This window comes from Berghia stephanieae, chromosome 13 (genome assembly GCF_034508935.2).
Source record: "Berghia stephanieae isolate SIO BIC M18660-M18661 chromosome 13, UCSD_Bste_1.3, whole genome shotgun sequence".
NCBI lineage: Eukaryota > Metazoa > Mollusca > Gastropoda > Nudibranchia > Aeolidiidae > Berghia > Berghia stephanieae.
In genome coordinates, this window is record NC_088372.1 from 15,988,979 (window position 1) to 16,014,391 (window position 25,413).

Sequence of the window (25,413 nt, forward strand, 5' to 3'; positions counted from 1 at the left end):
TTCCATAATAAAATTACATTGAGGGGGGTGTGTCAAGTAATTGGATTCAGCTGGTACATACAAGGCCTTAAGGTTTGGATAAGAATCAGCAAATATTGTAATAAAATTCAATATATTTCCTGGGTACAAAACAAGAAACAATTGTTAAAAACGAAACACACACATATTATATATATATATATATATATATATATATATATATATAATATATATATATAATATATTATATATATATATATATTTAAATAATGGTCCTAAGAATGTAAGCTTGTCATCCGACACATTCGACAATATATAATAATGTGAGCATGTCATCCACTATATTATTAAATAATAGTTCTAAAGGAGTCATTACAACTCAATGCTGCTAAAAATGGACGTGGTTTTACATGGAGCACAATGTAATAATTGTCGAGGGAATCACGCACTAACATAACCAATATCTTGTTACTTGACCTAGTGCCCTGTAAAGTTATTTTTTTATTTTTACAATTTTGATGTTAACCCTGTTTTGCAAATTATGAATGTTCTCCATCACCTTTAAAGATATAGGTTCAACGCCTTGAGAGGATTTAAGGACAAGATTTGGGATGTTTTGTAGAAGTCATAACTCAATTTAACCAGAAATGTTGGTTACACTAGTGCGTAATTCCATCAATGTGATGATGGATGAAAGGATGAGCCAATGTATGGATGGATGACTGAATGGATGGATTGATGATATGCAGAATCCACGAGTCCATGAATGAATTAGAATAACTTATGCTTCTGTTTCATTTGTTTCTGTTTCCATGCTGGTATCTTATTGAAATCGTTATAAGACATTCCAAATGTTGACAGAAACTCATTGTCTTTGAGGTGGATCTGGTTAGAAAAAAAAAAAGAAAAAAAAAGAAAAAAAAATTTCAACTTCATAAACAGCACTCTAAGGAAGATTTATACAATGAAACATAAAATGGAAGACTCATTTGAATATCATTCAGAAAAAACTCCTTGTAGACCAACTACAGTTCCAGATGGAGCAGCTACACATACACATTCAACAATCGCACACAAAACTTAAATACACATTTCTTATCCTAGTACCATCAGGGACTGGTATGCGCCACTGCAAAAAGTAGACATGTACAAAACATCATCAGCATCACATTAGGTCTGTCTTTTCTTGGGGGGGGGGGGGGGGGGGGGGAGAGGGTTGTCAGAATATGTGGTATGAATAATATCGGGATTTGTGTGTCGGAAAATGTGAGATCCTCATTCTTATTGTATACAGATGTAGTGATAGGCACAAACAACTAATCCTCAAAATCCTGATCCAGACAGAAATTCAAATTGCATGTCCTTTAAAACCATTCAATGACACCACCTTTTCAAAGAGCTAAAACGGGACACCCTAACACATCATACCATCAAGATCCAACACAGCAGTACGTTTGGACTCTTATATACTATAATCTAGATCTAGAGATTTTTTCTGTTCCTTGTTTTAATTTGCCAGTCGATAAAGCATAATCCTGAGACATGCAAAGGTATTTCCATACACAATAAACAGTCCCATTTTTCTCTCTTAAAATATTCGTCAGATTGACAAATCTGAACAGTCCTGATTTTATCAGGACAGTTTGTCGTTATGCTAATCTCTGTGTTCAATAATGCGTCATTTGTGTCCATTTAATATGTGCCCACTTTAACTAAAGGTCCCTTTCGAGACGAAGACACAATCACTACACTAAAACTGAGGGTGCCTTTCAAGACGTAGACACAATCACTACACTAAAATAATGGGTGCCTTTCAAGACGAAGACACAATCACTACACTAAAACTAAGGGTGCCTTTCAAGATGAAGACACCACAATAACTACACTAAAACTGAGGGTGCCTTTCAAGACGAAGACACAATCACTACACTAAAACTAAGGGTACCTTTCAAGACGAAGACACAATCACTACACTAAAACTAAGGTGCCTTTCAAGACGAAGACACAACCACTACACTAAAACTAAGGGTACCTTTCAAGACGAAGACACAACCACTACACTAAAACTAAGGGTACCTTTCAAGACGAAGACACAATCACTACACTAACAAAACTAAGGGCGCCTTTCAAGATGAAGACACCACAATCACTACACTAAAACTAAGGGTGCCTTTCATGACGAAGACACAATCACTACACTAAAACTAAGAGTGCCTTTCAAGACGAAGACACAATCACCACACTAAAACTAAGGGTGCCTTTCAAGACAAAGACACAATCACTACACTAAAACTAAGGTGCCTTTCAAGACGAAGACACAATCACTACACTAAAATAATGGTGCCTTTCAAGACAAGACACAATCACTACACTAACAAAACTAAGGGTGCCTTTCAAGACGAAGACACAATCACTACACTAAAACTAAGGGTACCTTTCAAGACAAGGACACAATCACTACACTAAAACTGAGGGTGCCTTTCATGACGAAGACACCACAATCACTACACTAAAACTAAGGGTGCCTTTCATGACGAAGACACCACAATCACTACACTAAAACTAAGGGTGCCTTTCAAGACGAAGACACAATCACTACACTAAACCTGAGGGTGCCTTTCAAGACGAAGACACAATCACTACACTAAAACTGAGGGTGCCTTTCATGACGAAGACACAATCACTACACTAAAACTAAGGGTGCCTTTCAAGACGAGGACACAATCACTACACTAAAACTAAGGGTGCCTTTCATGACGAAGACACCACATTCACTACACTAAAACTAAGGGTGCCTTTCATGACGAAGACACCACATTCACTACACTAAAACTAAGGGTGCCTTTCATGACGAAGACACCACAATCACTACACTAAAACTAAGGGTGCCTTTCATGACGAAGACACCACAATCACTACACTAAAACTAAGGGTGCCTTTCATGACGAAGACACCACAATCACTACACTAAAACTAAGGGTGTCTTTCAAGACGAAGACACAATCACTACACTAAAACTAAGGGTGCCTTTCAAGACAAAGACACAATCACTACACTAAAACTGAGGGTGCCTTTCAAGACGAAGACACAATCACTACACTAAAATAAGGGTGCCTTTCAAGACAAGACACAATCACTACACTAAAACTAAGGATGCCTTTCAAGACGAAGACACAATCACTACACTAAAACTGAGGGTGCCTTTCAAGACGAAGACACAATCACTACACTAAAATAAGGGTGCCTTTCAAGACAAGACACAATCACTACACTAACAAAACTAAGGGTGCCTTTCAAGACGAAGACACAATCACTACACTAACAAAACTAAGGGTGCCTTTCAAGACGAAGACACAATCACTACACTAAAACTGAGGGTGCCTTTCAAGACGAAGACACAATCACTACACTAAAACTAAGGGTGCCTTTCATGACGAAGACACCACAATCACTACACTAAAACTAAGGGTGCCTTTCATGACGAAGACACCACAATCACTACACTAAAACTGAGGGTGCCTTTCAAGATGAAGACACAATCACTACACTCCATCTTGAATCTAGATGACAAATATCAAATTCTTACCTCCCTGGCAGAGGGATCCACTCCACTAGGTAACTGATCAGCAGGGACTTGCAACTCTACCAAAGAATACTTGGGAACTTCGTTAAAGCTCTGACCGCTGATTTGTCCATTCTGAGTAGAATAAAGTAGACCCGTTTATTAGACATTAAAAAAATTTGCAGTTTTCACAGAGAAATATACTAGTCATTTCAGTGAGTAAAAATACTGGTCATTTCATTGGGTGAAAAAAAATGGTCACTTTATTCTGTAAAGTACTTGTCATTTCATTGGGAAAAATACTGGTCATTTGATCTTATTTAAATCAATATCATCCCTTGCATTTCAGTCTATTCTAAACATACTGTGATCTCTTCAGAGGGATCAGACTGACGATTATCTAAATTCCTTACAATGAGCCGTTCTAATCACTCACCTCTTTAACTTCTTGAAGTGGGAGGTTCTCTTTTCCAATTTGTTTCCTCATCTCTTCAAACGAGAGTCCTTTCTAAAATACATAACAACAATAAAGACAAAATCATGTATTATATCAAACTCTCAAAAAAAGGCAATGTTAGACATGATTATTCTTTACATATAATCTTTTCTATCATTCAGACTCAATGGTTTTTTTTTTTTAAAATCAAGCTGTAAGCAGAGCAGACAACCAACAAGATTATGTGACTTTTCCGTCAGATATTTCATCTCACAACATGGCATATTTTTTCTTTTGTATGGCTTGTTTTTTTTTGGTTTTTATTTGTCTACAAATTTTTGAGGAAAAGGTCTTATTTTTACTTCAGAAAGCATGATGCTCGTCACCCTAAACATAGTTTACTGCAGGCATTACATGCCCATATGAAAGTTTTTAGCAAACCTTTTGAGTAATTTAATTTTTTTTTTTCACACATAATTTTTATATTTTTTAAATACAAGTCTGAGTTTTCATTATTCACAACATTAAACATCATTAAAATTCAAATATGAACTGTAGTAATCGTGAAGCATCAGCATAGTGATTTAAGTCATATTCTTTTTTAAGCAAGACATTGTGTCGACCTTTCCATCTCGAGAGCCAACCTTCTGATGGGGAGAAAGATGTGCCTTGAGTTGACGGTAAATTGTGATGACACAATGTTATAAGTGGTGCAGTCTTTTAAGTTGTTGTTTTTTTTTTCAAATACGGCAATGACTATATAAAGTTTAAGGCAATTCATTGGTTAGATTTTGATTTCTTTAAATTTTTTTGTCTATACGTGAACAGGGACCATATGGATCAATCAAAAGATGAGACAAGGGTTTTTTTTCGTAATTATTTCTTATTGTTCACAGTCCAGTAGAGGAAAACAATGTACTGGGAGAGAATTTCAATCAACTAGTCAGACAATGTCAACAAACACCCGGCATTACGTGGATTGTGATCACGTTTCACACCTAGTGATGCAGACAACGAGTTCTGAGTCAATCAGCCCATTGTGTCAGGCAATCCTTTGATGCCAGATACCAAGCATTGTGCATCTGACATAGTTGGGTTCAGAGGGACGGTGGAATCACATTGATGGGAAAGCTTTTCACATGTGATAATGATGGTTCAATAGAAACGCATTTTCAATACTTTTTGGTGAATTTTAAAGATATTTTTCTCCAATCAAGATGGAATCAAGGTGTAGTGATTAAGTAGAGAAGGTGTGCGAATATGCAGAGCGATTAAACAGAAAAAATTCCATTTTTCCGGGAATGTGTAGTGTATAAGCGAAGTGTACGATTAACCGATGTGCAATTAAACGGAGTGAACTGTACAATGAAGTAAAGAAAATCAAAAGCAAACTTACATTCCAGAGTTCAAAGTCCCAAACACCAAAGAAGCCTGTAAATGAAGGAGGTTCCAATCCCTGCTTGATTTTAAAGATAGGTGTGTCATGGTCTCTGCCAGATGGGTCAGATTTTAGGTAATCCTGGTGACAAAAGGTGAAAGGTCAAATGTTTAAGATGATAGCAAAAGTTTCAAGATAAAATGCTTTGTCTTGGGTTTTGTTCCTTAGTTTTGCCATAGACGATGAACTGTAACATGAGGATGGCAAATATCATGTGGTGAATATTCCAAAGGGCTGGTTGATTTTATGGGTTGGGGGAACTAAAATAATTTACAGCTCTTAAAATGTGACAAAATGCATAATCTCGACATCACCTTGTCGTTTATTACAATACCTCAAATACAAGCCTATATTTTTAAATATATTTTCTTGACATATATCACTTGTTCCACTTTGTTTTTGTTTTTTTGTTTTTTTTGTTGCTGTTTTTTTTTTTGTTTATTTTTTTTCATTTATGAAAGCATTTGTTTTAATGGAAAATTAATCTATAAAGTCAAGCATCAACTGTCATGTCATTTATTGAAACTTCAAAAACCTTCATCTTCATTTTCCTAAAAGCAAATTCAATCATAGAATATCAGCCTCGTAAGGGTATAAGTGTTTAAGATTATCATTAAGAAAGTGAAATAAATTTAAACATTCATTTTCATATTGTTCATTTTGAAAGATTCACTGTACTCAATGCTCTTCACAATCCCTCATTTATTTCCCACCGTTTGTAATGCAATTTCCATTTTGTCTAGTGAAAGTAGCCTGTAAGGGATCCAAAATCACTCTAACATCAATCCATAATAACCATCAATCACATATAACTCGGTACTCATTCACTTGATTCGAGTAGGGTAATGCCTTTTTGATAGTTCAAAGCATTTAAGTCTGTTAAAACTAATTGTTAAAGGCTCACAAGACTCACATGCAACTTTCGCTGTCTACTTGGTTCCAAACAATCTTTAAAATGTTATAAAAAGAAATATAATTCCCGGTATTTGTCTTCAGCATAGGTTTCAAGAGAAGATTGAATTATCCGAGGCATGAGATGCTGTTCAGAGCCACAAGTGGGTTGGACCAAGGTGAATTGCTTAATGTCATACCAGGAACTAAGCTTGCCAAATTAATTTTGAAAAAATGTCAAACAAGTCAAAAATGTTTGCCAAAGGGTATGAAAAAATGCCAAACTTTTCCAGTCATCACTTTTCTGCTAAAATGCCTATGGAAGTGAAAATAAATCATATTTTTTATCCTGATACCCCAAATTACTGGCTAGATTGAAAAAAATTATCACAGCTTGATTGTTAGCTGGCTCTGATAGATCTGGTTGAAAGTATATTTTGAGAGAGATAGCCTAGCATCCTATCCAAAGAGTAGCAGGCAAATGCTATTGTCTGTTCAACGCTACAGAAACCAGAATAAGCTCTAGTTCCTTGAGCCTTATGGCTCTTTTGGCCTACAACTTACCATTATCATTACAAAATATGTGTTGAACCCGTGACCTCAAGAAGTCAGGAAGAGAAGGCTCTAATAAAAGTCAGGGTTAGAGATAATCTTTTTTGGGATCGTGGATCGCTCATACGGTAGAGTCACACTCTCCTCAGCCAGGTGGAGTTGTTGTACCAGTAAGGTCGCGGGTACTGACACCCATCGCCGCCGCAAACTTTTTATTCTCTATTGTCTTCTGGCACTTTCCTACTCACTTCATTTCTTGTGCGGCTATGTGGTCTAGTGGTATGACACTCGCTTTTGGATCGGAAGGTTCTGGGTTCGAGCCTTGCGCTCGGCGCATAGTTGAGTCCTTGGAAAAGGTTCTTTACTCACATTCTCTCACCGTACTCAGGTGTAAAATGAGTACCTGGCCGTTAACAGCGGTCTTTGTCCAAAAAATTTTAATATCGCCTAACATGCGTCATGTCCCGTCCTACATGTTAAATGTTGCTGTTGACCAGGGAGCCCTTGTAAAGTGCTTGGAGCACATTTAGTGGATATTGCGCTATATAAAGCTCCATTATTATAACAAAAAATTTTTTTCTTGTTGTTATAAAAAAGAAAACAATTCCACTGAGCCATGGGGCCTCCTAATACGGAAGCAACGTAGAGTTTGTCTCTTACCAGTGCCAACCCATCACATCCTTCTCGTTCCTGTTTGTTACTGTCCTTACCAACCCAGATGTAGACACATTCCCAGGCATCCAGCATCATGATATCATCCTCGATCAAGTCACTCTGAATGGGGAAGACGATGGAGAAAGTTGGAAAAAGGAGTGGTGAAGGTGGATATAATATCAAAACAAAGACTATGTGGTCTAGTGGTATGACACTCGTTTCCGATCAGAAGGTCCTGGGTTCTAGCCCTGCACTCGGCGCATAGTTGAGTCCTTGGAAAAGACTCTTTACTCACGTTCTCTCACTGTACTCAGGTGTAAAATGAGTACCTGGCCGTTGACGTTGTCTTTGTCTGAAAAATTGTAATATCGCCTAACAGGCGTCATGTCCCGTCCTACATGTTAAATGTTGCTGTTGACCAGGGACCCCTTGTAAGCGCTTTGAGCACATTTAGTGGATATTGCGCTATATAAAAGCTCTTTTTTTTTTAAAGAGCTTACACAATGTAATACACAAATCTGCAGAATAAAGTAGACCAATTTGCTTTTTTCATGGGAAAATATACAAGTCATTTCAGTGGGAGAAAATATCGGTCATGTCATTGGGATAAAAACTGGTCATTTCATTGGGGATATACGCCATATTTTCGTTTTCACCAAAGTATTATTGAATTTAGATGCTTATTTACTTTGCAGATAATGGGACCCAAAATTCATATTTCTACAAAAGTTCATAGAGGTAGATAGATCCAATAGCGCAGTAGTACAGCACTCGCTCTCACACGTAAATTGACTCGTATCAATCGGGGATCTATATTCCCTTTATTTACTTTAATTTTTCTCTTAACCAACTTGTCCACACAGCAGTGTTTGGGTTGCTGAATCTAATAGATCTGTCAGAAAGCATTTAGTGCGAGTCTAGTGTTCTATTCAAAGGGTATCAAGCGATTGCCACTGAAAATTTAATGCTACAGGGGTAAACTAAAGCTTTGTGGGACTTATAGGCATGTAGGACCACTTAGTATTTATCTTAAACTGAAATAAAATACAACATTTCAATTGCAAACAGATTTCTTCGTAGAAAGAGAAAAAAAAAAAGAGAGTAAGAGAGATAGAGGAAAAAATAGAGAGGGGTGGAGAGAGAGAGAGAGAGAGAGAGAGAGAGAGAGAGAGAGAGAGAGAGAGAGAGAGAGAGAGAGAGAGAGAGAGAGAGAGAGAGAGAGAGAGAGAGAGAAAGAGAGAGACAGAGAGAGAAAGAGAGAGAGAGAGAGAGAGAAGAGGGGGGGGGGGAGATAGGTAGCATAAGAAAGTCATCCATGTGTATAAGAAAGGGTAAGGATATACTATCCACTGAGTTGGCTTCATAACCAAAAGGATTGGGATACAGACAACCATTCTCTTCGCAGCGGACAACAATCGTGGCTAGGTGAGTATATAAATATTTCCATATAAAAATACTCTTTATGATAGTAAAAGTAGAAAACATACCTGCACAAATTCGTGTATTTCCTCTGCAAAGAGGTAACCTCTAGCATTGGAAACTTGGTACAGACGGGGTGGATGGCTGCCTTCGTCCTGGTAGGGTATGAATGATAATGATTTTGGTGAAATGATGATAACAATAATAAACAAAAACCCAATAATAATAATAAGAATAAGAATAATATTGATAATAATAATAATAATAATAATAATAATAATAATAATAATAATGATAATAATAATAATAATAATAATAATAATAATAATAATAATAATAATAATAATAATATTGATATAATAATAATAATAATAATAATAATAATAATAATAATAATAATAATAATAATAATAATAATAATAATAATAATAATAATATAATATTAATGAAATAAAATATGAATAATTTTTAAAAAACTGCATTAGTATGGCAGAGTAGGTTGGACTGTGTACACCTGAGTGGTAACATTCAATTTGACATGTCACAGAAAAATGAGCAGTTTCGGGTTTGAAAACAGAATTCTTACAGAAAAAAAAAATAGAATGAACATAGACAAAACAAACCCTAAGTGCTTTGGATGAAGAGTATTCCTCTTTTCCTCCAAGAACATTCCAGAACTCTGGTTTTTCTTGTCCCTCAAACACGGTCTGTAAAGCTCTGTGATAAAGACACAGCAAAGAGAATGACATGGATTAATTTTTCAAACTTCTACTTCTTCTTAAAGAAGAGTTTGTATTCCTGTCAAGTAATAAAAATGTTGCTGCTTGGAGCCAGAAGGAAAAACTAACTGTAAGTATTGAATTGTAAGCTTCAATTTATTAGACAAAGACAGATACTGTGGATGTTTCAAGTTATTGAATTGTATGCTCATCCCATCATTGTTTTTGTTTACTCCTATTTTAATTCATACTTCCTTACAAAAGGGCATTATATTTCTTGTCCCATCATTGTTTTTGTTCATTCACCTTAACGACGCCATTTACATATTCATCCTTAGTGTTTTATTTATCATGTTTTGTTGATAAAGGGGAAACATGAAATGTCCAGAGTATCTGTCGTCGTCTAATAGATTGAAGCTTACAGTTCAATGCTTATCGTTATTTATTCCTGTCGAGGTACATATCAAAAATAAAAACGAAAAATGATTGTACTCTCCTGATGATCTTTAGTGTATCTCTAAAGGTCTCAATTTTGCTCAAAAACTTAATTCCAGCGGGTAGGTTGTTCACTTCTATACTTCAATACTTTTAAGTCTGTTTAATAGTATATTCTTGGACTCGAAAATATGACCTGAATTAGGCTAGAAGGTTAGAACCAGCAAGAGTGAACAAAAGTGTGATGTCAAAATACTGGTTTAAATCTGATTTGATGTTTACAGTCAGTCTTCCAGACGACTGGATACATACAATGGGCAACTGATCTGCTGGTTTCAGAGTGATGACAACTTATTTTCTAGTGTTAGTAAATGCTGTTCGTCAATAAATATAATTCATCCTCACTCTTTTACGCCAGTCATCATAATAATCTGCCTTACATCCTGCTACTAAAATAGTTACACCACCTTATGATTCAATATGTAACAGAATCATTGTTTATACATTGTGCGGGAATACTGGTTAAACACTTCCAAGGAGTTTTGAACTGGAAAAGGAGAGGAAGGTGGGCCGTCATGACTTCTCTGCCCCATAGACATCTCAACAAACTACTATTTGGAAAGGCATTTTGTCCACATTTTCCTTGTCGTATGACAGATGACACTCCTATGGAATCCTCAGGAGAAACAATAGAGGGGAAGACCTACTACTATCAGCTGACGATGCAACACAGAAGCTGAACTAAAGGATAAGAGGACAACATGGAAGGAAGGGTGGCCAAATATTTGTCTCGTGGAGGTGGGTTGTTGATGTCCCATGCTCCTGGAGTAAAAATAGATTCCAGTGGGAATTTTTTTTAAAAAGGACGAAATATTCTTAAAAATCGGGGAAAAGGAGGAAATTTACTGACTATTCAAAAATGGAACACATCCCCCCCCCCCCTCCCACCCAAAAAAAAAAGTCTCTTTAATCAGCAAACCACTTCAAGTCAGTACAAATATCAGAAAACAGTCTTTCAGCTATACCATGCAAGGGCACACATAGCGTTTTAGAGGCCTTATGTGCATGAAAGCAGGAATCATTATCTTTGAAGTTGCATAGGAAACCCGGTCAAGATCCACTCCATCACATTTTTTTGTTAAACAGTGAATTATCATTCTGCACTCATAATTTTCTTTGCACTTAATATCTTTCATTGTCTGAATCAGAGTCAAACATACAGTATTTTAAAAAAACACTTTCAGTTATATAGCTCTGTAACTATGTTATAACATAATTTGTCAATTGTTGATGTTTGAACCTATTTACTTCTTACGTTTCTGAAAAGTACAAATAATAATCTAAAACTCAATATGGCTACCATAACTATAGCCACCATAGCACAATGCACATTCTATTTTGAATTTTGACTTTGTGTGTTGGAAGGGATTTAATATAGAAAAAAAAAGTTTGTGCCAATACACAATAAGTGATTTTTCATTTCATTTCTGCAATCTTCCTCTGAAACTAGGTTTCTCAACACCGTGACATTTCCCTACCTCGGGGACCTCTGAGCAATATTTTTGGCCATCTCCCTTTCGTCCCCAGTACAACCTTTGCCAGCCCAGCTGTACACAGCAGTCTTGGTGAAGATGACAAACACGTCGTTGGAGTTCAGAGAAGCAGCCCTCAGAGGAACCTGGAACAGGATTTCAAAAGAGAGTCCATAGTAATATAGAAAATTACGAAAACATCACAATGCAATGACAGACAAAAAAGGAAGAAAAATAAGCTTAGCTGTGAACCATATATTTGTCATGTGAACAGTAAACAGTAAAAGACAAGGACAAAGACGTGAGAGCAATACTGCCCAGTGCATATTTATGCATATCAGTGCTGATGGTGACAAAAAGTGAAAAAGGAGGAAAATTTTGAACAGTTGCCTTTAAGCGCCATTTTTACTGCATGAATTCCCACTATTAGAGTAATTGAGATTATAAATTATCATTGATACTCTAGCTAAATTCTGGAGAGTAGGAAACTGCACCTATTTGTTCCACCGCACATCAAGTCTATCACTACCTGTACATTTGCTTGTGAGAAATTATATTTTTTCAAAGAAGGAAATTCCTCCCTGAGTACAAAATCACGGATTTTCACGGATTTCCGTGGATCAGAGGAAAACCATCAGCACTGGCATATATTATGTGAAAACGAAATATTTTAGAGCCACTATTGGTGCAAGATAAAAATATGAAAATGTGTTCATGATAAAATTCCAGACAGAGCTTCAGGAAACATTTAAGAAAAGAATCACCCCCCCCCCCTCCCCCAAATCAGCCTTTCTTTAGAGAATCAAACTTCACATCATTTGATTCACATTAGGAAAATGACATTGTTCACTTTAAAAAATATATTACTACATATTATCCACTTATTTGTGTATTTGACTTTGTTTAACATCACTTGGAACGCCTAATGGTCGTTTCAATTCCGGAAAAAAGAAAGACAAAAAGAGTTCATCAATACTAAAATGCGCTCATTAAAAAGTAAGATAAAAGCATCTACTAGTAAACAGAAAATAAACGTACAAATAAACCAAAGAGCAACCAAAAAAAACAGTTGTTGTCTGTTGAGACCACCCGAAAGTCCTATACAGACACAGGCACAGACTCCCCACCAAATGGGACACACAACTCTATTATATAAATAACAATGTGAAATTGAATGTAAGCTTCAATTTAATATACGAAAACAGATAAAATGGATATTTCGGGTTTCCCCTTTATGAACAAAACAGGTTGAATGAAACACTACAGACGAATGAGATAATGTGGTAGTGGCGTTGTTTAAGATGAATACATAAATGCTCTACTTTTAAGGGGATAAAAGAGACAACAAAAGTTGACCTCCAAGTCACAGAAAAGAATTAAAACTCCAGGACCACACAATAAAAATGAGAAAAAAAAAGTTTTTTTTTTTTTTCTGTTGTTGTTTAAAAAAAAAAGTGATTGACACCACCTCCTTACCTGCACAGCCTTGGTGTCTAAAGGCGAGGTACCTCTGACTTGTAGCATGTACTTGTCTCCAGGTCCATGATTGCCATCGTCGCCATTGCGTTTGTTCTTTTGCCAACCAGATTTACCTCCCTTGTGACAAGATTGATATATTGGAGGTGGGTGGGTGGGTGGGTGTGGACATTGTTGTTACAATCGTGGGAAAAAATAATCACTTAAATAATTTTAATATGCCTTTTGTTATAATTTACTATTATTATCATTTCTCTTCTTCTACTTATTTATTATATCCATCAACATGTATTTCTAAATCAAGTTTGATTTCATATTACTGTAATGTTCATTATTTTGGTTTAATAACTAAAATTCTGTGATTAATGAAATGCTTAACGGTTGATTATGTAATTAACTAATCTATAATGACTATATTATTGTTGTGACTAATGAAAAAATAAATTGCTATAAGCTGTACAGCATAAATTAAATGTACTGAATCATTTACAGGTTCAAAAACAAAGGGGCCATCTCAAAATTTGCTCTGTTAAAACGAAATTACTACGTTCAAAGGAAGTTCTGAGCTATGACAATTTTTAAAAAAATGACCTTACAGCTTCAAGAGTTGTCAATCTAAAAAAAAAATTGAGAACAATTATAAAACTTCAAATTTAATTTAATATTTCGCAAATTATAAGCAACACTGTCACGAGAGAATGCCCCGATGAAAAAGTCTCCGTTTTCATATGATGACCGAAATCAACCTTTAATAAAGTTATATTAAAAGTTGATATCGGTGTACGTTTAAGAAAAAAAACAGTAACATTTTATATTTTTATCATGGGCTTCACTGAGAAAAAATATTTTTACTTGATTTCACTACACGACGACCATGGAAAAAATTTAAAAAATCACACGATTAACACCTTTATCCTAACTGGATCAAAATTTTTTTGTGACTTTAAGTAGCTCTATAAAGCCAGTCTTTAACTCTCTCCTTACCAGCCATTTTTAGAATTTCCCTACAAACCTCACACCCACCCAACACAAAAATCGACTTTTCTTACTCAAACAAAAAAATTAACAAGGGCATTCTATATATATTGTTGTTCAACAAAATGAGCTCGACAACACAGTATTTAGAATTTATATCTGTAATCAAAGCATTTCTTTTACATTTTGTGATGTATAAGAGAAATCAGAATGTGAAAACTGTTGGTTGTATCATAACGAATGTGACGATTTTCCTATAGTTGGTAAGGAGAGGGTTAAGGACTTACAGAGTAAGCAACTTTTATCCGTAAATTACACCATAGATTCACATTTGTTCAGTTGATCAAGTTTCAGTTAAAAACATTTCTTGCTTACCTCAAAGACAATCATTTTTCCTCCAAACATGGCCATGAAGTGTGGGGGTTCCTTGTATTGTACAACTCTGACCTGGGGACGAGAGAGAGAGAGAGAGAGAGAGAGAGAGAGAGAGAGAGAGAGAGAGAGAGAGAGAGAGAGAGAGAGAGAGAGAGAGAGAGAGAGAGAGAGAGAGAGAGAGAGAGAGAGAGGAGAGAGAGAAAGTGAGAGAGAGAGAGAGAGAAGAGAGGAGAGAGAGAGAGAGAGAGAGAGAGAGAGAGAGAGAGAGAGAGGGGGGGGGGGGAGAGCGATGGTGAACCAGATTATATGTTATAACATTCAAAGTTGTGTAAAGCTGTCTGTGAATGATACATTGATACATACTGTGAAAGCTATATGAGATTCTGTAATTATAAACTATTGTATAAGGCATTTAAAGGATAATTCCTATTAAGCCTTTAGTAAGGTAAGATAAGATAAGATAAGATAAAATAAGATAAGATAAGATAAGATAAGATAATGAGGTCATCATGAGATATATGTGTATGTGGAGCTTCCAACTGACAATGATAGTAAAACAAGATAATTCTTTTTTAAAAATCCAGATTTTGATTTGAAAATAAAAAAATTTCTGCCCAATTATTCTAATCAACTTCATTAAAATAATAAGACATCATGACCTGAAATCGTTATACCGATTAGTCCAATAGAAATATGCCTGAAATAAAGTTTAAATACTATCAATTTGTCATATTATATGTATAAACATTGCTTAATCATCGAGGGGAACAGTTAAGGATAGAGATTTTGGAAATTCTGTCAGGATTTAATTAATCTATTACCTTTAAAAAAAAAAAAAGCAACATTCGGTAGCTGTGAATATAAAGTTAGGGTAAACATATCTCTATCAATATTACAGTATAATATATTAGAAAAAATCAGTGAGAAAACAAAAAGTATGTGAAATTATCAACCGCCTAAAGTGTATTTTAATATGTAAATATTATTAAGGTCTAATCTAATTTTAATCCGCATCCTAACTATAACATTATATATTAATGTTTCTGGATTCCATTTAAGTGGGAAGAATCAAATCAGCATACAATACCCACTTTTGAGATTGAAAAAAAAAAGAGAGAGAGAGAGAGAGAGAGAGAGAGAGAGAGAGAGAGAGAGAGAGAGAGAGAGAGAGAGAGAGAGAGAGTGAGTGTGTGTGTGTGTGTACGTGTGTGTGTATGAGAGAGAGAGAGAGAGGGAGAGAGAGAGAGAGAGAGAGAGAGAGAGAGAGAGAGAGAGAGAGAGAGAGAGAGAGAGAGAGAGAGAGAGAGAGAGAGAGAGAGAGAGAGAAAGAGAGGAGGAGAAGAGAGAGAGAGAGAGAGAGAGAGAGAAGAGAGAGAGAGAGAGAGAGAGAGAGAGAGAGAGAGAGAGAGAGAGAGAGAGAGAGAGAGAGAGAGAGAGAGAGAGAGATGGGGGGGGGGGGGAAGAGGCGGGTTATGTTTTGAAACCATTGTGACATGTGTAGAATTAAATTATTTGTTTTACCTGGATAGGGACACCACCAAATTGATCGTCCATTTTGACAGCCAAAATGGCTGCTGTGCCTTGTTCGTCTGCTGTTGACTTGCTACCCTGGGGAAGTAGACGAATAGAAACACATTGATTAGTGAGATGGATGGTGGGTCCCAAAACAGAGGGGATTCGATGGATGGATAGAAGGACAGATGGATGGATGATGCATAGATGGCATGGTGGAGTGATTTATGAATGGGCAACAGAGAAAGATCCCTGCATTAGATGGGTGGATGTACAAATCAACAGAAAATAATATAAATTAGTGGATGAATGGGCAATTGGACAAATGGACGATAGGTAAGTGCAGATGCAATGTAGATGCAGGAAGATAAAGTGAGGGCCCTGGTTCCTCAGAGGTAGATCACTTTCTTGACAATCCAAGAAAAGACTATCAATCTCAGGGGCAGTCAATATTTTTTCTGATTCCCCATTCACCCAGCAAGGATTTTGGATTGTTCAGTCTTTTACATCCGATATAAGTGAATACTAAACTGCTAGAAGCTGTGAAATGTTAAAAGTAGTGTACAAAAATGAATATAACAGTTTCGAAAAAGAACAAAATACCATACACCTAAAACCGTTCAGGATCAAAACCCTTCTTCAGCCAATAATAAAAACAGAAAACAGATTAATACATAACTTAATATCCAGGCAGTCGGCAAATGTATTAAAGTGTTATCTGCTTTTGTTTGTGGCGAAAGAATAGTTGTAGGCCCGAAATGTTCCGTGTTTGGTATTTAGCTCTTATATTCATTTTGCACATTACTTTTGACAGATATCTGGCCAAGTACACATAGCAATAAACCAGCATCTTATCAAAAGCCAAACAGCAGTTTTCACAAATGTTTGGCACTCCAGAAATAGGGTATATATGCTGTCTCTATGGGCCTTATGACTGGATACATTCAAACCTAACATCATCCCCTTCCTTACAAAATAAAAATAAATAAAATAACGAGGTGACTTTCTAAAGGCCACACAGCGCAGCGGCGGGTGATCGAACTCGGTACCTTTCGGGTACAAAGCAAAGACTGTACTGCTGAGCCACGCTGCCCCAATTTATCTTCACATTTATCGGATGGTATCATTCAAATCAAGATAAGTGTAAAGATATGAAAAAAAAACAACAAAAAAACAAAAAACAAACTTACCAACCAATAGTAGATAATGTATTTCTCCCTTCCTGCATGTGAGTAGTTGTAGAGTATCACATAGCAATCACCGCCGTAGAATTCCCCATAATGCATCTTTTCCAATGGACATAAATCAAAGTTTTCTACACGCCAGATCTGAAGAGGTAAGATAAAAATGCTGCTGTACACATAGAATGCTGCTGTACACATAGAATGCTGCTGTACACATAGAATGCTGCTGGACACATTGAATGCTGCTGTACACAAAGCTGCTGTACACATAGAATGCTGCTGTACACATAGAATGCTGCTGTACACATAGAATGCTGCTGTACACATAGAATGCTGCTGGACACATTGAATGCTGCTGTACACATAGAATGCTGCTGTACACATTGAATGCTGCTGTACACATTGAATGCTGCTGTACACATTGACAAAATATCTTAATTCATTTTAGCCACAAATTTCCAAATTCACATATCAATGGATTTAAGGTTACATTTAACCTGTCACAAATTATTAAACCAGAGACTTCTCTCTTAAAAGATATGTAAAGTTTGAGAACATTTGTGACCAAAGAGCTGAAACGGGATGCCCTAACACAAAACCCTGTCATGACCTAGGATAGCAGTATGTCTATGTATATTGTATATTATATTGTGCGGCTATGTGGTCTTGTGACATGACACTCACTTTCGAATCGGAAAGGGTCTTGGGTTCGAGCCTCGCTGGTGCATAGTTGAGTCCTTTGAAAAGACTCTTTACTCACATTCTCTCACAGTACTCAGGTGTAAAATGACTACCTGGCCGTTTACAGCGTTGTCTCTGTCTGAAAAAATTGTAATATGGCCTAATAGTGCGTCGTGTCACATCCTACATGTTAAGTGTTGCTGTTGGCCAGGGACCCCTTGGAAAGCGCTTTGAGCATGTTTAGTGGATATTGCGCTATATAAAAGCTTTAAAAAAACAAATAATAGAGATTTTTCTGTTCCTTGTTTTCATTTGCTATTTCTAAAAAAAAGCATTGTCCTGGAACATGCAAGGGTCATTTCCATACATAATAAAAAGTCCAATTTTTTTTTTCTTCAAATTTTTCTCAGATTGCAAAGTCAGGACAGTCGCTATTTTTATCAGAACAGTTGGCAGCTCTGTGTGATCCATCGTCTTAAAACGGCATTGCTTGTCTCGGGATGAAGTTAGAAAGTTTTTAAAAAAAAGAGTTTTGTGCAATGTCTAGAGTTTACTCTCATCCAAAACAAAAAAAACAAAAAACAAACAAATTAACCCCAAGTTTCATATTTTTAGTTATAAATTCAATATCCAGCACATAGATCACCTAAACGTAATACGACTTTGACTTTGAGAGATTGAGTTACATTTGACAGAATGTGGGTCATCTTAATTCATTAATCTAAAAAAACAAACAAACCAAAACAGTAAGAATAAACTGCCAGACTTTACTTAAATTTTGCCAATCTTTTTGACAATTATTTTATGCATGGTAAAATATATTGAACAGGAGATTTAACGATAACTTTTAATAAATAAATAAATTATCGACGAACCTCAACCTTCCCTGATCCGTCATCAAACATTTGTGTCTCTGCTGCCAGAGATGTATTGGAATGAAGTGTGCCCGCATCAAACTTGGTCTGGACGGTCTTAGCTGGCAACACAAAAAGAAGAACATAATGTGACTGCTCAGATCATGTTTTATTGTTAGAAATTTAAGGACAATAATAATGATGAATTCTTTGTAGTAGTAAGCAGGTCTGCTTAACTCTTTCAGCGCCATTGACCGCACTGTGCGGCCAGAGCAGAATCTGTTCTACTGGTCCATGGCCACACAGTGCGGCCGGGCTTGAAAGGCAAAAATAATAATGTAATCCAATCCTACTTTCTACAAAAGTACTATAAATTGAACCAATGGTATTATTTCTTTCATCAGAACAGTCAATTGGCCCTTGGGGTTGGGGGGGGGGGGGGGATTTTAATAGAAATTTTGCACCAAATTAGAATGTGGCTTTGTCATAGCATGTCCTTCTCATGCTGTCTCAATTAGGTGTCAGCCATTTTGTGACAGAAATGCGTATATAATACCAGCGCTCAAAGAGTTAACTTTTGCTAACAACCCTCACCAATTCGACTCTTCATGTAAACTTTCCCAGAGGGTGCAGGTTGTGGCCAGTCTTTGAAGAGACACTTGAAATCTGAAGGCTCAGCTCCTTCTACCACTCTTGTCACTTTGGTGTCAGAAGGATATCCTTTCTTCTTGAGGAAACCCTGTAGGGTACAAAAGCAAGAGTAAAGACCATGATAGAAAATAAAAATCCAAAATGGTGAAATTAATAAAAGGAAGAACAGCACAATAACATATTCTAATTCTCATCAGTATTCTTCATTATCAATAAAATGGGCAAGTGGATACAGCACTGCACTTCCATACCAGGGACTCACATTCAAGACCGGTTGCCTGCATTTCATATTTTTCAAGTCTATCACAAAGTTCTTTCCATTAAATCTAACAGAACTAGCCAATTACTGCTAGGTGGACAGGAGGGTCAAATAAATATCTGAAATGCTTTCAAAATTGATATAGGTCCCCTTGGATTTGAACCGAGTAGATTACCAACTAAGCCATTGGGACTCACATGGATTGTTTAGGAGAAAATAAAATAAACTTTTTTAAAGGTGCAAAAAGGTCAACAATTCAAATATCCGATCATACTTTTATTTGTCAAGTCGACAAATGAGTCACCATGACATTTTTTGGCAGTGGATAAAAATTTTTATGTATGGACATTTGAACACCATATCAATATAATTTTGTTCAAATCAGTACATGTACATAAAATTTGAGATTTTCTGTCTTTTTCATTTTCATTATAACATTGAGATATTTATTTTATATGTGAGCAATACATCAATTTATAAAAGAATTAGTATTTGGCTATCTTACAGAATCCATATTTGTTCTCTAATTCCCAAACCTCTCCTCATCTTCTATCTTCCCCCTCCCATATTTTCTCTCTCATTCCCAAACTCTCCTCCTCTCTCTGCCCCTTCCCTCCTCCTCCTCCCTCTTTCTGTCTTTTTTACTTTCTCCCATTCTCTCTCTCAATTTTTCTTTCTCCCGTACTCTCTCTCTCTCTCTCTCTCTCTTTCTCTCTTCTTTTATTTTCTTTCTCCCATTCTCTCTCTCTCTCTCTCTCTCTCTCTCTCTCTCTCTCTCTCTCTCTCTCTCTCTCAAAACCTACCACAGCATTTCTCATTGCCTCCTTCTTCTCTTTAGGTGAAGCTTTGGAGCCAATCCACACCCAGGCACCGGATGGATTGTTGTCAATGATGAATGAGTCCTGAAATTAAAACAGAATAAAATGTACAATTATTACAGGATTTTGTTAATTAAAAGCGAGTTGCAAATTATCTAATTTGGATAACACCGAGGCATTATTTATAAGAGGTTCAGCTATATTAAAAGGAACCAAATGTCTAATTATACTTATTCTTTTTATTTCAATGTATATGCATTTGATAAGGCGTTTAACCTGATCTGACATTAGGTTATAGTCGAAAAAGACACCCAGATTTTTACTTTGGTGGCAGATTCAACAGCAGTAGTTCCATAATTAATCGTTTGGGTGTTAATTTGTTTAGGTAATTAAAACCTATGTTTTATCATTATTCAACATTAGTTTGTTATGATTCACCCAATTCTTAATTTCAACAAAGCAACATTCAATCCTTTTTTATTTATCAATTTGCTTAAATCATGCTATTGCATGTACAGAATCATAAATTTGAGAATCATCTGCATAAAAATGATAGGAGAGTTCTTTCTTAATAGTTCATTTTGCTGACAAGCAGTTCGAGTGGAGCCTCCAGACATTCATGGCCTGACAAGTACCAACAGATCACTTCACATGCAAGGCAACCATCCCCAAAAGAAAGCGATTATTGAGTTGTATTCAGTAAAACAACTAATGAGATCATTTGTTTTATTAAGCACTACTAACGACAACTCACTTTTCACTTTCTTTTGGTGACCATCGCCTTGTATTGTGAGGAAATTTCAAGGAAAGTGCCAGACTGTAGTTTAATGAAGGCTGTGGTCTATACTTGAATCCTAAACATTGGAGCGCCTCCAATCTATCACCTTATTAAAATCTCTTAAGCGCCTTGTTGTTGACAACAAGACACTATGTGAACCACTTGGCAAATTGAAAAGAATCCAAACCTATACCATTTCAAAATTTTAAGACCCACAAGATTCTTAACCGCCATTCCCACCCACCCCCTCCCTAACAGATAATGCACAGATAATGATGGTGATAAAGATGGTAATGAAGATGATGATGATGATGATGATGATGATGATGATGATGATGATAATGATGATGATGATAATGATGATGATGATGATGATGATAATGATGGAATATTCCACTGACATGAATTAGGTCTAACATACTTTTCTTTTCTCATTAAATCCATTTATTCTTATTTAGTTCTACACGGCTACATCAGGCAACAACGATGTACATATATTTAATAAACAGGAACATGGAGGTGATAATAATGCTGTGACAAACACATGAATATTGATAACGTTGCATAACATAATAATATAACATATGGCATGACTAAATAACAACTCTCTAATGAAACATGCATAACAAGGATGCATAATATAGTAAACCTAAATATTGATTTTAAAATATCGGCAAAGCTTTTGGTATCGTTGACTGGCAAAGCAATGAAGTTCCATGCAGGGTGCTCTTCGTTAAGAATTTTGGCCACACTATGCTGCACTTTAAAACAACCCTCACACATGTGATAAACACTCTCACACACATAATTATACACACACACACACACACATACATACACATATACAAAACAGCAGAAAAAATAACAATTACAAAAGTGAAAACAACTACTGCAGCAGCAACCATAACAACAACAACAACAACAACAACATTAACAACAACAACAAAATCGACAACAGAAACAAAAGTAACAACTTCTCCTTCCTTCGGGGACATTAGGCCCATGGAGCCGGAGTTTATCCTGGTTTCTATAGCGTGAAACGGACAATAGCAATTGCTTGCTACCCTTTGGATAGGATGCTAGTCTATACTTTCCACCAGATATAACAAACCCAACTACAACACTGCTGGTTGGACAGGGGGCTCAGAAAAAAAATAAATTTGAATACATCCGAGATCGATCCAGTCCCTTTGATTGTGAAGCGAATGCTCTACCAACTGAGCTATTGGGACCTCCAATAATAACAACAACAACCATCATCGCCACAAACACCACCACCACCACCACAACAACAACAACAACTACAACAAAAACACCCCAGCAGCAACAAGAACAAAAACGACAAAACAATCTACAACAACACCAACAAAACAAACTACAACAACACCGACAACAATAACTAACACCTATGAGAAAAACACAAAGCATCATGTGATAAATTAATAACACCAATAAATATTCATATCCATAGGGTGGGTGGGATAGGAGGCAGAGTAGTTAAGTCATTGCACTCACACCAGAAAGATCCACTTTAATCCATCAGTCAACATAATATTATTATTATCATTCTTATTTCCCAGAGACAGAAACTGAACCCCCATCGCTCACTTAGCGGCAATGCAGAGGATTCCATTTCTGTTTTTATTTTTTCCAGAAAGACCCTCAGGATAAATAAATAATAATAATAATAAAAACATACATTCTCAATCTCCCCCCCCCCCCTCTCTCTCTCTCTCTCTCTCTCTCTCTCTCTCTCTCTCTCTCTCGCTTCTAAATCTGCATATTAGTTGAGCCCTTGGAAAAAGCTCTTTAATCACATTCTCTCACAACGCATTCACTCTCTCCTTACCAGATATTTCCATGATTTTCCCCAAAACTTCACATCAAACTAACAAAAAAGTAGATTTTTTATCACTCAAACTCAATAGCAGTAAAGTTCTTGCCATACATAATATCTTTAGCAAAACATGCTCTACAACACACTGTCCATTTTCTTGAAATTTTATGATGTACAAAAGAAATTTGAATAAGAAATATGTTGTCTGCATCGTAACGAATGTGACAATTTGGTAAGGAGAGGGTTAAAGAAGTATCTAATATCATTTTACCTAGCTGTTTAAAAATTTTTTAATAACAGTCAGTCGAGTACATTATGAAAAGAACATGTCATGTAGTCGAGTACCTTGTGTAAAGAACATGTCATGTAGATGTATAAGGGATATTACGCTACATCAGAAAGTTAAAGTGACAGGATCACAAGGGAGAAGCTAACAGTATTTTACCGAGCTGTTGAAAAAAAAAAAAAAAATAACTACCAATCAAGCACGTTCAGTAATGAACATGTCAAATTAGCACGTGAAAGTAAGAAATATATAGGTTCTCCTCCTCATCTACCCTCTTTCATCCATGCTTGAAAAAAAACCCAAAAAAGATATACATTCCATAATCAATGTTATTGCCAAGACAAGTCAATATTTTGCAACTATGGGGTCTAGTGGTATGACACTTGCCTTTGGATCGGAAGGACCTGGATTTAATCCCACTCTAAGCAGCACTTAGTTGAGTCCTTGGAAAAAGCTCTTTACTCACATTCTCACACCGTACACAGGTGCAAAATAAGTAACTGGCCGTTAACAGCGTTGTCTCTGTTCAAAACAAATTGTGACATTGCCTAACAGGCGTTAAGCATTGCTACTGGCTAGGGACTACTTGCAAAGTTTGAGCACTTTAATTGGATATTGCACTATATCAATGCTCAAATTAATATAAAGAAAAAAACAACTCATTTAGTATATCCAGGCCAATGGAACGAGAGCTAGTTTTGATTAATTAAAATCTGAAACAGTCAATTTATTGGCTTGATGTATTTGTAATAAGATGCTTGTCTATTTTGGACTACTTTCCACCACAAGTTGCAGGAGGAAAAATATGACTTAACATAAACATGGTCCACCAAACATTTACTTAACATAAACTAACTGTTTCAACGTATATAAAATATTTTAAAGAAAACAAGATAGTAATCATAGAAATAAAAAGGTCATAAATATACACAGATAAAAGAAGAATATAGATGATATAACTTTTATGATAATTGTCTGGCTAGCACCTGGATTGAAAGTTAAAGAAAGAAAACAATAGCAATGGTGCTTAAAAATAGAAGGAGAATAGCTAAGCATGGAATACTGTCAAGTATACAGGTTAAAATACCATAATAAAATAACTTTTTAAAATAAAAGAATAAAAAATAAAACAAAACAAAATATAAAATTAAAAAATAAATGAATAAAAAACGAACTAAGAGGAAAGACAGTGGGGAAAATTGGTTTATATATATATATATATTATATATATATATATATATATATATATATATATATATATATATATATTATATATATATATATTATATTACCTTGACTTCGATTATATAAAAATGTATATAGAGCACTTATTCAGTGCGTTGAAACGTGCTTAATGTAGACCACAATTCAAGCTGACTGATGAAAATCTAAAGTTCTATTCCTTATGCCAATTACAAATGTTAACATTTTTCAAATTTCAGTTTAATATCTTTTAAAACACATTTTAACTGATTAGTCAAAGACTTCCATCTATGACAAATAACAATAATAAAATGGAATAGAAGCTTTGATTTAAGTTACGAAGACAGATGATGTGTACATTTTGGGTTATCCCTTTGTCAACAAAACACGATGAATGAGACGAGACTGACTCGAAAGATGAATGAGAGATGAATCACTCGCAACAATAGTTGATTTTTTCTCAAACCAACAGATTTGGTCTTGAAAATTGCTAACTTATAAACTTAAAGAACGAAGATGTATTATGTTATTATTGAAATTGTTAGATTCAACTCCATTTGTTCTGTCTGGCAATATCTATAGTAAAAGTCATTTTCCACAAAATTGTTTTTATACAGCCTTCTAAAATAAAACTCTAGAAATGTAGAACATAACAGTAAATGTCTATAATCTTAGATGGTTTACAGGTATGACAGTGGGTTTATGCCCTGTAGGTGCCGAGTTCGAGTTCCATTGCAGGCAGTACGAAATTGAGTCCTTGCTAAGCTCTTAACTCACATTTTCTACACATATTCAACCATTTTTCTGCACATTCTCAACTGAAATATAAAATGAGTACTTGACCAGTAACAGCATTGTCTCCCTCCCTCCCTCCACCTCACCCCCCCCCACCCCCACACACACAAGA

The 25,413-nt window shown here is 35.7% G+C and overlaps 1 protein-coding gene across 2 annotated transcripts in view; it reads right to left on the bottom strand.

The window, feature by feature from the left end:
- Positions 1 to 475: 475 nt before the first annotated feature.
- The window catches only part of LOC144958688 (advillin-like), a 94,595-nt gene continuing 69,657 nt past the window's right edge, over positions 476 to 25,413 (bottom strand). For both annotated transcript variants that reach the window (XM_078890826.1, XM_078890825.1), the window contains 15 exons: positions 20,388 to 20,486; positions 19,269 to 19,413; positions 18,696 to 18,796; positions 17,146 to 17,283; positions 15,965 to 16,051; positions 14,444 to 14,515; positions 13,094 to 13,213; positions 11,624 to 11,763; positions 9,555 to 9,648; positions 9,000 to 9,086; positions 7,519 to 7,632; positions 5,374 to 5,496; positions 3,978 to 4,049; positions 3,566 to 3,676; positions 476 to 864 (listed from right to left, as the gene is read on the bottom strand). In XM_078890826.1, coding sequence (XP_078746952.1) covers positions 751 to 864; positions 3,566 to 3,676; positions 3,978 to 4,049; positions 5,374 to 5,496; positions 7,519 to 7,632; positions 9,000 to 9,086; positions 9,555 to 9,648; positions 11,624 to 11,763; positions 13,094 to 13,213; positions 14,444 to 14,515; positions 15,965 to 16,051; positions 17,146 to 17,283; positions 18,696 to 18,796; positions 19,269 to 19,413; positions 20,388 to 20,486 — 1,617 coding nt within the window. In that variant the 3' untranslated portion in view covers positions 476 to 750. The remainder of the gene's footprint in view (positions 865 to 3,565; positions 3,677 to 3,977; positions 4,050 to 5,373; positions 5,497 to 7,518; positions 7,633 to 8,999; positions 9,087 to 9,554; positions 9,649 to 11,623; positions 11,764 to 13,093; positions 13,214 to 14,443; positions 14,516 to 15,964; positions 16,052 to 17,145; positions 17,284 to 18,695; positions 18,797 to 19,268; positions 19,414 to 20,387; positions 20,487 to 25,413) is intronic.